Below are 14253 nucleotides of genomic sequence, written 5' to 3'. Positions count from 1 at the left end.
CATATTGGAACGAACATAATAGTCTGCTATGGCAATGGAAAGTTAAGAATTTTCACACACTTGTAGCCAAATCTTTTTATGATAAGAATTTGAAGGCAGAGAAAGTGAGGGAGAGAAAGGGATAGAAAGGTGAGTTGAGAAAAGAGTACTACATAACAATTTATTTACGTGTGTTTTACTTCACTTCACTCAAATCTCAAGATTAATTGGGACCAATTCAACTAGACACAATCTATCCGAATGGCACATATTTGTCCTATAAAGGAATATGAGGAGAGATAAGTCAATAGAAAAAGGTGATTATACGTTGGATTATCCATTATGAATGGAAAAGGATTTGATTAAGAACTCCATTATAAAATTTTTTTTTTGTGATATATTGAAAGTAAGAAAGAGCCGTGCACCCGCATGTCTGCCACAGAACAAGGTGGTGTAAGACCACGTGAAGTAAACGATCACAACCACGTGGGATTTGATTCCCCAACTAATGGGACAGTGCCGCGTAATGGATTGGACTGACTCTTCACTTGATTATAGTGTCAAGATATAAAAGTAGGAATTTGGGGGGGCCAATGTCCTTTCTCCACGTACAATAAGATTAAAAAGTTAGCTTAATAAGTTTATGGCATAGTAGCTAGGTACAAACCAACATGGATCACGTCTTATACGTAATATAAGATAAGCCCTTATAGTATATAGGATTTTTCCACACTTAATGTGACAGGAAGCAGATGAGAAGGGCTAATGATAAATTGGTGGAGGTCATAAATTGGTGGAGGTACGAGGTGGATCTCCACCACCTCCAATTACACCACCGGTGCAGCAGTAGGCTGCACGTATTTTTGATCTCACCGATTCTTGAGCCTATCGTGCTGAGACAGGAAGAGGAAGGAGAGGCTCATCAGGAGGCAGAGGCATCCGTTCGTGGGGGACATGAGAGGCAACCAGTGATAGAGGTGGATAGATCAGTCGTGCCACCTATGTTTGATCGGGAGACCAGAGAGCGGATGCTGAATGCTTTCAGGAAGCATTCCCCACCTCACTACAAAGGTGGGAGAGATCCTATTGCAGCACTATAGTGGCTCTAGGAGATGGAGTGTATTTTTCAGGTTATGGAGTGTATTGCCAACACGAAGCTTCTATATGCTGTGTATATGTTACAGGGAGACGCAGCAGATTGGTGGAACAATGTCAGGCACCCACTGGAGTGCCAAGGGTATGCTATTACTTGGCCACTCTTTGAGAGACATCTTCTGATGAAATATTTCCCGGAGGAAGCAAGGGAAAAGAAAAGAAGTGAATTTGAGGACCTCAGACAGGGAGGCATGACAGTGGATGAATATCTGGGCAAGTTCAACCGTTTGGCAAAATACTCTTCTTATGGTAGAGCTCCCCTCACTCCAGAAGACAAAGCCTATAGATTCAAAAAGGGCTTGAATGAAATGATTGCAGAAAAGCTGGCTGGTCATTGTACCAGAGATTTTGTGGCATTGATTAAGAAATGCTAGGACATACAGGAGTACTATCGTACCAGAGGTAATGAAGCAGCTGGGAAGAGCTTTAGTGGGAGGATTACGCCCTGGAAGGGTAAGGGAAAAGGTTTGCAAGTACAACAGAGCACCAAGTTTAAGAAGACTCCCTTTGTGAAGAATGGAAATGGCATGTCTGGTGCAGGGAAGATCCCCACTTGTGCCAAGTGTGGGAAGACACATCCAGGTGTTTGTAGACTGGGGCAGAATATTTGCTTCAGTTGTGGTCAGACAGGACACTATTCTCGGGAGTGCCCCAAGAAGACGAGGCAAGTTGCAGCCATACAGGCGATTCCTATTCAGACCGTGCTTACTCAGAGAGCCATAGAGGAGCCTATAGTGCCCACTAGTGCCAGGGTATATGCAGTGACACAACAGGAGGCAGAGAGGTCTCCAAACCTTATCAGAGGTATTATTCTTATCAGAGGATATGCATTTGATGCCATGTTTGATTCCGGAGCTACCCACTCCTTCATATCAGAATTTATTGCTAATGGGTTACAGTTGCCCATCCATGAGTTCACGCCTCCCATGGTAGTGAAGACTGCCACCGGGGACATTATTTCTACTTCTTTGAAGTGCATAGAAGCCAGATTCATATATGAGCAAGAAGAGTATATGGTGGATTTGATAGTGCTTGAGGGCATGAATCTACACATTATCTTAGGTATGGATTGGCTGGTCTGATATGGTGTGATGCTAGATTGTTGTAGCAGAAGGGTTTTCTTTGTTGCAAAAGGAGAAAAGCCAGACAATTTGTACTTGACGGTACAGAAATTAAATCAAGCTCTAAACGAGGGAGATGCAGGATACATTATCCTGGAAGGACTTGTAGGGGACTCCAAAGAACTTACTGCTAATATTCCGGTCTTATGCGAGTTTGAAGACGCATTTCCGAAAGAAATACTCCATTTTCCACCTGAGAGGGAGATTGAATTCTCTATTGACTTAGTACCTGGTGTGGGGCCTAACTTATTGGCTTCATATAGGATGTCACCAGTGGAGCTAGCAGAGCTGAAGAAGCAGTTAGAAGAATTGTCTCGTAAGAACTTTATCAGACCGAGTTTATCTCCTTGGGGTGCACCAGTCATCTTTGTGAAGAAGAAGGATAAGACTATGAGGTTGTGCACGTATTACCGACAACTTAACAAGGTAACAGTGAAGAAAAAGTACCCTCTACCCCACATCGATGATTTGTTGGATCAGCTCACGGGTGCTTCAGTGTTCTCGAAGATTGATCTTCGTTCCGGATATCAGCAGATCCTGGTAAAGGCAGAGGATATTTCGAAGACGGCTTTCCGATCCAGATATGGGCACTATGAGTATCTAGTGATCCCATTTGGGCTTACTAATACCCCGATCGTGTTCATGAGTTATATAAACCGAATATTCAAACCACATTTAGATCAGTTTGTTATGGTATCATTGATGATATTTTGATCTACTCCAAGAGTAAAGAAGAGCACGCAGAGCATTTGAGGATAGTCTTACAAATTCTGAGGGAGCATCAGTTATATGCCAAACCATCCAAGTGTGAGTTTTGGTTGCATGAGATCCAGTTTCTTGGACACGACATTTCATCTGCTGGAGTGGCTGCTGATCCGAGTAAAATTGAAGTTGTGCCGGATTGGGAGAGACCCAATAGTGTTATTGAAATTCGGAGTTTTCTGGGTTTAGCCGGATACTACAGGAGGTTTATTAATGGATTCTCTAGAATCGCCTTGCCATTGACTAGGTTGACCCGAAAAGGGGTGCCATTTGCTTGGACCCTTGGGTGTGATGAGAGTTTTCAAGAATTGAAGGATAAGTTGACTACCACATCGATTTTGATTCTTTCTGATCCGAAAAAGAGATTTGAGATTTATTGTGATGCATCCAAGTATGGATTAGGGTGTGTGTTGATGCAGGAGCGAAAGGTAGTGGCCTATGCTTCTAGACAGTTAAGACCACATGAAGAGAATTACCCTACTCATGATCTTGAGTTAGCGGCTATGGTTTTCACATTGAAAATATAGAGGCATTTCTTCTATGGTGCTACTTTCACAGCTTATAGTGACCATAAAAGCTTGAAGTACCTGTTCGGTCAAAAAGAGCTTAATATGAGGCAAAGAAGATGGATGGAATTTCTGAAGGATTATGAGTTTGACCTTTCAGTATCACCTTGGAAAGGCGAATGTAGTGGTTGATGCCTTGAGCAGAAAGACCACGGGTGTGGCTAACATGATGATTGCAGAGTATGATTTGATTGAGGAGTTCAGAGATTTGAGAATTTCTGTGACACCATTTGAGACTTCATATTTCATGACTATGGTTGAAGTCTGAAATTCATTAATGGAGAGAGTTAAAGAGGCCCAAGTGCTTGATGAAGGGATTCAAATGATTAAAGGGCAAGATTTTGTGTTTACCAATGCTTCTAATGTGAAATACTACAAAGATCGATTAATTGTCTCGAAGGGACCAATGGTGGAAGAAGTGTTAACAAAGGGCCATATGGGTAAGTACATCATCCACCCAGGTGCAACTAAGATGTACCAAGATTTGAAATGGAATTTTTGGTGGTCTGGGATGAAGAAATACATAGCCCAATTTGTGAATAAGTGTCTTATTTGTCATAAGGTGAAAATTGAGCATCAGAAGCCTTCTGGTTTGTTACAGTCATTAGATATTCCAGAGTGAAAGTGGACGAGTATATCCATGGACTTTGTTGTCGGATTACCAAGAAGTCAGGCTGGATTTGATTCTATATGGGTTGTGGTTGATAGGTTAACTAAATCCGCCCATTTCATTCCAGTCAAGACAACCTTCTCCACAGAGCAGCTAGCCAGACTATATGTCAGAGAGATTGTGAAGCTTCATGGCATTCCCGAAAACATAGTCAGTGATCGGGATCCGAAGTTTACTTCACGCTTCTGGGAAGCGTTACATGAGGCCTTTGGTACTCAATTGATATTGAGTAGTGCATATCACCCGCAGACAGATGGTCAGACAAAGAAGACCATTCAGATACTAGAGGACATGTTGAGAGCATGTGTGTTAGAGCAGGGTAATGTTTGGGCCAAGTACCTACCACTGGTTGAGTTCTCCTACAACAACAGTTATCATGCCAGTTTGGGCATGGCTCCTTATCGGACGAAAATTGGAGAAAGACAGTTAATGGGGCCAGACTTGGTCCAAGAGACTACAGAGCAGATTGAGATGATCAGAGATAGGCTGAAGAAAGCCCAAAGCCGTCAGAAGAGTTATTATGATGCCAAGCACAGACCCCTGGAGTTCTCTGAAGGGGATCATGTATTCATCTGATTATCACCCACTACAGGTGTTGGGCATGCCTTGGGAGTGAGGAAGTTGAGTCCACGGTTCATTGGGCCCTACCAGATAATAAAGAGGGTCGAACCGGTGGTGTATCAACTTGCTCTACCTCCCAACTTGGCGAATCTACATGACGTCTTCCATGTGAGTCAGCTCCGTAGATATATATTTGATGATTCACACATTGTACAGCCGGATGACATAGAGGTTAAGAAGGATTTGAAGTTCGTTGTTGGACCTTCTAAGGTTCTTGCTCGAGAAGAGAAACGACTTCGAAATAGAGTCATCCTCATGATTAAGATTCAATGGGAAGGATTGACACCTGAGGATGCCACATGGGAGAGGGAAGATGATATTCTCCAGCGATATCTCGACTTTGATATCAGGTATGATCCAATTTTGAGGACAAAATCTTTTTAAAAGATGTGGTGAATATAATAACCGTAATTATATGAATTTTAATATAGAGGGTTATAATGAGGACCTTATGGTCATAAATGGAATGAGGATGAAATTCTAAGAATTTTGATATCCATATTGAGAGTATTATGCACAGATGAATTTTCACCTGTTAATTTTGACTGCTGACGCAATAACAATCAGTAGAATAGTTTCAAGTGAGAAAATTATTGTTAAAGAGCTAATATAATGATATAAACATCATGAATGAGGTTAGGATATGATTTGATGAAGATTGATGCCCATATTGGAGTATTTCTGAAAAGTCACTTCTGTCGGGTATTTTGTACTACTGTAGCAGCAGCCGGTAGAATCCCGGAACAGAAAAAATGAGAAAATGGAAATAAAGACCAATATATTCCTAACAAGTCATAATTAGACCAATAATGTTAAATTTAAGAAGATTATGAAATCTGGGTACAATTAAGAACACCGGTAAAAACTATAGTGCAATTAAACAACTGTTAGTGGATTTGTGATCTACTAATCAAATTTTTAAGTTATGAACATGATAATTAGACAAAATTAATGTTAAGTACTCAAAGTTAGAGTCTTGGAGGTTTTCGGGTAAAAAATTTGACGACGGTTCAGATAAAAATTATACTGGGTCTCACTAAAGGATGAATGCCTCTTAAGTGACATGGCACCCCTCATTAGGGCACCACCCCTCCCTTGGCTGATCAGTTTTGCAGCGCATTTTATGTGAGACCATTTTAGTGGCATGGCATAAGAGAGAGACAACACACTTTTGATTTCATCTTCCTCTTCCTTTCCATGCCCAAACCTGCAACCATCTCCCTCTTTTAGGGCTTAGGAGTGCTTTTCATTCTTCTTCCATTTTCACCTCTTTGTGTCATCAAATCCAAGAATGCCCATCATGAAAATGTTCCTTAGCTCATTTCTTATTGGGAATCATTATTAAGTGAGAGATTCCTCTTTCTTTGTGGCTGTCACTATTCATCAAGTGGAGGAAAATTTGAAGTTTTGAAGAATTAAGGACTTGTTGATGGGTCCTTGCTTGGTGCAGGAGACATTCGTGGTAAGTGTTGCAATTACGGCAAGTATTGTATCGTCCCACTAGGATTAAAGCACCAAGTATTATTATAACTAGTCCCCTTAATTTGAAAAACTCGATTTGGTTTGGAAAATATAATTTGAACTAAAATAAAAGTAGTTAAAATTGATTGCAGTAAATATCAAGAACATTCAAGAATATTCAAGAACGCAAAAAGAAATATGAATAAAGATTAAAATACGGAACTGTAGTCAGAATACACTTCACCTTTGATCCCCCTTATTAATCTAAATTAATTCTTATAATCAATTATTTCAATTGTTAAGATAATTCATCTTCTTTAAATTAATTGGTTAAATCCTAATGTCTTAGTGTATTTAACCCTTTAACCCAATTAGAATTCTAATGTCTTAGTAATCCTTCTTGAATTAAGCATTAAGTTCAATGAATTAATAAGTCTGCAATTCATACAAGCCTATGTCTGGATCATCCACAAATTGTTATTTTACCCTAGTCAGAATTAAAATCTCAATATGTCTATTGCGAGCTCTAACCCTCAAAGCCCTATAAGAGTGATCAGTTCTAATAAGGATATAAAATTTTCATTCAAGGTAAAATAAAACTAATTGAAATAAAAGAATTATAAAACAATTTAAATATCAAAAGGGTTCACATCAGATCCATGACCCTAACTACAAAAGAAAACTAGCCAGACATAGCTAGCTTAAATAAAACAAAGAAATAAAACGAAGAAGAAGAAAAAGAAGAATCAATATTGCTCAATCTCCTTCAAGCTCATCTCTCTCTGAAATCTCCAACTCTGGTATCCGGTATTCTCTTTCTTCCTCTGAATGTGCTTGCCTCTGTCCAATTCCTTTTGTGTTCCAAGAATTGCCTTTTTATAGAGATGAAACCATATTTTTTAATTTTCCATAACATCTTCAATGGAATCTTCACTAGAATATCCTATCATATCTTTGATCCAATCCTTCAAATCTTCCCTTTTTTTATTTAATGGAAAAATTTCCTTAAAAATATTCAAAGGAAGATTCAATAAGATCTTCAATGATTCAGAAATCCAAAGCAACTCTAATTGATCTATCTAATTTATCTTTTTATTGAGCTGAAATTTATTACAAAATATAAGAATTTTTATGAGAATGTTATTGAGAATAAAATAAAAATTTAATTATAATTCTCATAACTTTTAATTACTTTTAAATCAATTTTATGCTTATATTAACCCTTAATATATAATAAATTGGAGACTCATCAGTAAGATAACTCAATTCTTATGGTTTGAATATTTGATTTCATGAATTTGAAGTTGATGAGGAATTTAAGGTTTTTATGAAAAAACAAAAATGCATAGGAAAAGGTTGTGCATTGGGGGTGTATGTTCATATAAGTTGAAGGAATGTTAGAAGGCATGTGAATGTGTTGGGAATTTGAAAAAGTCTCATGAAACTCCCCTTTGTAATTTCGGCCATTATGAGCCTAAGGAGGGGGGATGTGTTAAAATTTATGAAATGGTGTCCTAGGCCTACTGTGTGTTGTGGAATTGATTTGGGTTAGTTAAATCATGTTAATCTTGAATAAAAGTCTGAAAATCCTCCATGTTGTTTCTAAGGTACCTTCGGCATTGAGTGAAAATGGGGCATTTGAATTGTGTTGATCTTAATTGGTTGCTTTGAAGGACAATTGGCATAAAATCATTGAAGTTCAAGGTAAGAATTCTCGCATTGAGGATTCACTTGGTTATTAATCGCCCCTTTCAAAGGATTCACTTGGTTCACCATTACAAAACAATTTTTTGTATGATGTCCATTCTGACCACAATTGTTGCATACCAAGTGTAGCCCCTCATACTCTACATTCTTAATACGCTCTTCAATTTTGCAATCTGCCTAGAGTGGCTTGCTTAGGTCTAGCTCAACGCAAATCCTCGCAAATTTTCCCCTAAAAAACTTGTTGGTGTGCAATTCAATAAGGAAAGAGTTCTAAGATGATTGCACTCACACAAGTGCGCGTATCCACGTAATAAATTAGAATATATTGACCCAAGATATCATCCCACGGAGAACGTATTGTTACTTTGAATTGCTAAACTGTATAAAAATCAAGAAAGGTATAAAAGAAAGTTACAAAACAGAATTGAATCACTTTCAGTGTGTTGTTCCTAGCTATCATAGTGGTGTTCCCACTTTGACAGATAGTTCAAATTGTTTCAAATAATTACTCACGTAATTATGTGATTTTAATACTTCCTTCAAGAGGAGGAACGACAGGTCAAGAGAACAAACTATTTGTATGAAATAAAACTAAGCAATAAGAAGAAAGTGCAGTAATTAAATGAATCTTTTTGACTTTCTTTAATTTGGAGTTCTGAGACAGAAACAGTAAAAATAGAAATGTGGAATGTCAGTAAGGAAACTAAGAATGGATTCAATGATTCACTGAAAACCAGCCATAATCTCGGCTCAAGACCCCATCCAATGGATTTGTTCAGGTCACTTTCATTGCCAATATTGATTTCTCAAGCTCTTGGGTTGATTGGTGTACAAAATATCGTGTTCCCTAGCGACTTTGTTCCTAAGTTTTCACTGCACTGAACCTTACTGAACTTAGGGGTTCTTTATCCCTAAGGCAACTAGTAAATGTGTTTCCACACTTTCACCTTCCAACCAGTATTTTACAGTCCAAGATCACTTCCTAATGGAAGTTCTTCTCTCAAATTTGTTTAGTTTCCATTGATACAAAACAATAAAAACACAAAACACTAGAAATCCATTGAAATCAGAAAATGAACTTTGATTACAATGATTATCAACTTCACATATTATCCATTCTTATAACAAATTAGCTCATGCATATAGTCATGACTGAAAATACAAAAGAAAACTTCTACTCCCTGAAATCCCATTACAGATTACCGAGAATCAATGGAAAAAAGATGAAAACAGAAAACAAGAACAGAAGTTACAGACTCAATTTGAGAACATGGGACTAACAGATTGGAGAAAAATGAGCAAAAAATCAAGATGAAAATGGAGAAGGTGATAAGTGCCCGTGAAGAGTCTCGTGTGGCTAGAAAAAACTCTTTTGTCTGCTTCTGGCTTCCTTTTTATATTGGTCAGAGGGTGGCATTTTGGAGATTAACTCGATGCTTCCTTCCCATCGTTCTAGTGGAGATGACTTTTCTTTTCTTGCATCAAACAGTTGCGGCTTGTTGAGTTGTTCGCTCCTTCTCTCTCCTATAATTGATTATGGACATGTTAAAAATATGGGAAAAATGTATGTCATTTTAAATAACACACCTTACATTCTTTCATTCTCAAAAAGAAATGAGACTCACATCTTTAAAACTTTTTTTCCTCCATTCTCTCTCCTATGATTTATCTTTTTCTCTCACTTAAAATGACACAACTTCATGTTCTTTAAAATAATACACATTTTTCCCTAAAAATATTCTCCGCTTTCTTTGTGCCTTGGTGTCATGATTGCAAGGATAATGATTACCTTTTTTGTTTACCTTTCAATAAACAAAAAGTAAAAATTAGTTAAATTAAAAAGTTCTATGAGTACAACTCATCTTTTCTCACTCTAATATCCTCTCTTTTTTAACTTTTCTCTTTCTCACTTGATAAAATCAGAATTTATTGCATTTTCAATATTATTTGTTATAATACAAAAAAAAAAAAATATATATATATATATATATATATATATATATATATATATATATATTCGTTATAATATATGATGTGGGAACACCAAAGCAGCAGTATTCCCTCATACGGAAAGCTAAAGATGGGGTTGGAACACAGTCCATCACCATGGTTGTTGTAGCAACATCGACTTTAATGAATTTTCCTTACCAATTCCCAACTACCTTAATCAGCTATGTGTTCACATACTCCGCAGGGAATCCAGGTAATCGAACTCGTGCCATTATTCGGCTAATTGCAGCAGTATATGGCTGAAAATCTTGTTCTCATGAACGTATTGCCAGCTAATTATCGAAGAACACCCATGGACTAGCTAGCCGTTAACGCATAATACATGTCTTTTGTATCAGGGAACCGAACCAAAACAGGATTTGCTATTTATCAAGATTGTCCGGAACTTCGGAACTCGCGACAACTTTATTTTTCCGGTTTTTTCTTTAGTGGTTACAAAAGTGGGCCTAGATACGTAAAAGTCCATAGAACAAAACACAAATAAACAAGAAGAAAGACAACTATAAACGAACCCAAGCAAGCGGCAGAAACAGGGTTTGCTTGCGAATTTATCAACCCAACTGAGTGTTTTTGCATTGATGGAGGCCCAGCCTAATTGAAGGTGGATCCGTTGGGTGACACGAATATTTGCTTGCTAAGAGGGAAGAAGTTAATCGTTATATTGTTAAGTACTGTACGGGGTGAGGGGTTAGCTAAAGATACAAAGACACTAATAATTTTAAATATATTTTAGTGAGTTTCTTTTCTGGACAAGAAACCTTGTTTTTATATTTCTTTAGTAATATCTTTTTTTTTTTGAGTTACCCAACCCTAATTATCTCTTTGAGACGAGTTGGCTCCCTCCGGTATCCTCACGAGCTTCGACTCTTTGAGCCGGCTATGAGACTAATCCGGAGTGCGGGGAACAGTGATGGCTAAAGGTTCAGCCCCCTCCCCAAGAATGCATTCAGCGAGAATCGAACATATATACAACCCCACTAACTCAGCGCCAAGTTATCAACTGAGCTGCACCCATTGTGACATGTGATAATTAAAATCTCTGTATACACCATGGATAAAAGTTTTTTTTTTCTAGAAAGAAATTCTAATTTTGCAAAAGACAGAGTTGCAAAACGCAAATTACTTCATCAAAGAATAATATTTTTTTTAATTGGTTCAGCCGATTTATTTTTTTAAATCACTTCAATTCAAGAACCAAACCGAGGCGTATCATATTTTTGTAACCTATTTAAAAACTAAATTATTTTCTCCAAATCGATTAAAAACCCGAATCACACCACTAAATTTGCCATGCATTACACTAAGAGGTGCAGTCTGGAGCTAATTACAAAAGCGCTAAATGGGTCGTGATACGGGTGATAGTTCGTGTTGAAATAGTAATTCGAGGGTTATGGCTTGTTGCATTATATTTATAGGCAGTAGCTTGTTAAGAAAATTTATGAATATGAAGGATCATTAAAAAAAGAAATAAATACCAAAATAATCCTGCAATTACAGAAAGTGACTGCAACCAAAAGTCTTTACATTTACAAGACTTATAAGTCATAAATCAACTTTAATTTTTTTTTCGGATCTTGTCTAATGGTAGTCATAAAGTGGGTCTAAAAGCCCATTGACCCAGAGAATAAAAACACAAAATAATGAAATAAACAAAAATAGATACTAACATTTATAAACCTAACAAAGCAAAAGGTAACGATGACAGGTAGAATTTGCTTGGTAAGAGGTAAGAAGTTTCTTTGCTAGACTCAAAAATCAAAATAAATAAATATAAAATAAAGGTGAATGTGAAGAAAGAAGGAATAAGAGAAAACGCGCAGCATAACCACACTATTAATAGCCATTTAGACTCAGAGAGTTACCATTACGAATATTGGCCTAGCATAACTCGCTTCTCTGTTTCAAGAAACCACAATGGCCAAGGTTAACTCACTCACTCACTCACTCTTAGTTTCATTTTCCTTATTTGGATGTCTATGTTGCTAGGTGCTAACACCACATATTGGTGTTGCAGAAGAAGAAGACAGAAAACAACAACAGCAAGAGCAACAAAGATGACTCCATCACTGTGGTCTTGAAGGTCGACATGCATTGTGACGGTTGTGCTTCAAAAATCATTCGAATGGTTCGCTCTTTCCAAGGTTTGTTTCCAAAACCATTTTTTTTTTTCTTTTACTTATCTACATTTTGTTCTTCACTCTTGGATGTTTATTCAAAACAAAATCAGATCTCGGATTTCATCTATATTTTTTTGAGCGTTGAAGAGTTGAACCGTGTGTGTGTGTGTTTTTTTTTTGGGGGGGGAAGGTGTGGAGACGGTGGAGAGCAACGCCGGGAAGTTAACCGTCACCGGGAAAGTGGACCCCACTAAATTGAGGGACAAGCTGGCGGAGAAGATGAAGAAGAAGGTGGAAGTGATCTCTCCGCAGCCCAAGAAGGAGAAGGAGGAGAACAAGGGCACCAAAACCGACAACAAATCCGAGAAACAAACAGACAACCAAAAAACTAAAGACAAAGAGGTTCATCACTGGTCCCCCCAACCTTGGGGTTCTATTATTTATTTCAATTTTTCTGCCACTGCCAACCTGGGATTTTTCTTTTCTTTTTTTGCCCCCTAGTTTGTTTCTATTAAATTAATGCACGAGATGCTGATCTTTTTTTTTTTTTATTTCCTTTTTTCTTCTTATTTATTTGTTGGATTAATGTAACAGGTGTCGTCTGTTGTTCTGAAAATGGCCCTGCATTGCCAGGGATGTGTGGAGAAGATTCGTAAGATTGTGTTGAAGACCAAAGGTGTGTGTGTGTTTTTTTAATTTAATGATTTTTTTGGGGTTTAATTTTCTTTATGATTTGGCTAATTTGGCAAGAATGTGATTTTATTGGGGGTGTAGGTGTTCATGAGATGACCATAGACAAGGAAAAGGATACTGTAACTGTGAAGGGGACAATGGACGTGAAATCTCTTATGGAAAATTTGATGGAGAAGCTTAAGAGGAAGGTTGAGGTGGTCCCTCCCAAGAAAGACAAGGAAGGTGCTGGTGGCGAGAAGAAGAAGAAGGGTGGTGGTGGAGGAGGAGATAATAATGAGAAGAATGAGGAGGAAGGAGGAAAAATAGAGCAGGGTAGGATGGAGTATTTGGCACCTGCAATTGGATTTGGTTATGGGTATGGTAATTTTGGCGGCTATAACTATGGGCAAGTCCACCCAGAACAGTTCCACTTTCAGTTCAATGCACACCCACCACAGATGTTTAGTGATGAGAACCCAAATGCTTGCTCTGTCATGTGAGGTGTCTGTGGTTTCATTCAACTGGGTCATGATGATGATGGTCTTTGGCTAATTTGATGGCAGGGGAAACAGAATAGAAAGTAGAATCTTTCTATTCTTTTTAGCTTTTCTTTTTTTCTTTTTTAATTAATTCAATGGAAACTTTGAAATGAGTTTGTGCTCTTAGTAAGAAAGGGTTTTGATGGGATTAACTAATAACCATTACTCTTGACATCAGATGGATATACCTATTTCAGAATTTGTTATTAGCTAAGGGCGTAATGTTAATGATAATATAAAAATTCTCTCCCACTTTGGTCTAATTTGTATGCTGTTGTCGAACGAAGCTGCTGCGAATCTTCCAATAATTTAATGATTGTATTTGTATTTTTGAAGATGGACACAAAAGGCGTGATCGCTGCATGTCCTTATTAAGTGTCCTATCTCCAAAGAAGGTTTTGGTGCACTTAGTCATTGCGCTCGTTCCTACACGTTTCTTCTCTGTCATTGCTTTCTACCTTCATAATTTGTCCTTTCCAGGCCAGGGCCATTGCCTTAAAGTAGGTTCGTTGGTGGGTTTTAAATGTGTCCTTTTTCTACCTTTATCATTTGCCCTATATGTTCATTGCTCTTTTCCACCTACGATTTCCAATTCGACTCTTTCGTTGTTACCACTGCCCCCATGAAGATGTTACTTTGCTCTCCTTCATCCCTGCTTTACTCTCTTGCTCCTCACGCATAGTTTGTGTATGAATATCCAATACAAAAAAGCAAAGGCCAAGCAGAAAAAATAATAAAAATAGAACTTCATAGAGGTGGGATTATCCATCCTAATTTGATTGAAAGTGATTATCTTATTCTTGGCCACGTTTTAGTGGTATTTATTTCAAAAAAATTAGTCGAAGTATATATATATATATATATATATATATA

At 37.7% G+C, this 14253-nt stretch overlaps 2 protein-coding genes across 2 annotated transcripts; both read left to right on the top strand.

Moving 5' to 3' along the window:
- The first annotated feature begins 1091 nt into the window (after nucleotides 1–1091).
- LOC133303529 (uncharacterized) lies at nucleotides 1092–2216 on the top strand. Its single transcript, XM_061503446.1, has 2 exons — nucleotides 1092–1460; nucleotides 1509–2216. Exons 1-2 carry the CDS (start codon nucleotides 1092–1094, stop codon nucleotides 2214–2216), a joined length of 1077 nt encoding a protein of 358 aa, XP_061359430.1.
- A 9724-nt stretch (nucleotides 2217–11940) lies between these two features.
- On the top strand, nucleotides 11941–13624 carry LOC133303540 (heavy metal-associated isoprenylated plant protein 3-like). Its single transcript, XM_061503458.1, has 5 exons — nucleotides 11941–11975; nucleotides 12067–12193; nucleotides 12360–12571; nucleotides 12764–12845; nucleotides 12944–13624. Exons 1-5 carry the CDS (start codon nucleotides 11967–11969, stop codon nucleotides 13339–13341), a joined length of 828 nt encoding a protein of 275 aa, XP_061359442.1. The 5' UTR covers nucleotides 11941–11966; the 3' UTR covers nucleotides 13342–13624.
- Nucleotides 13625–14253: the final 629 nt, after the last annotated feature.

This window comes from Gastrolobium bilobum, unplaced genomic scaffold, assembly GCF_033153095.1.
Source record: "Gastrolobium bilobum isolate Gb01-03AN ecotype WA unplaced genomic scaffold, APGP_CSIRO_Gbil_v1 utg10809, whole genome shotgun sequence".
Lineage (NCBI taxonomy): Eukaryota > Viridiplantae > Streptophyta > Magnoliopsida > Fabales > Fabaceae > Gastrolobium > Gastrolobium bilobum.
This window is presented reverse-complemented; position numbering and strand designations above follow the sequence as displayed.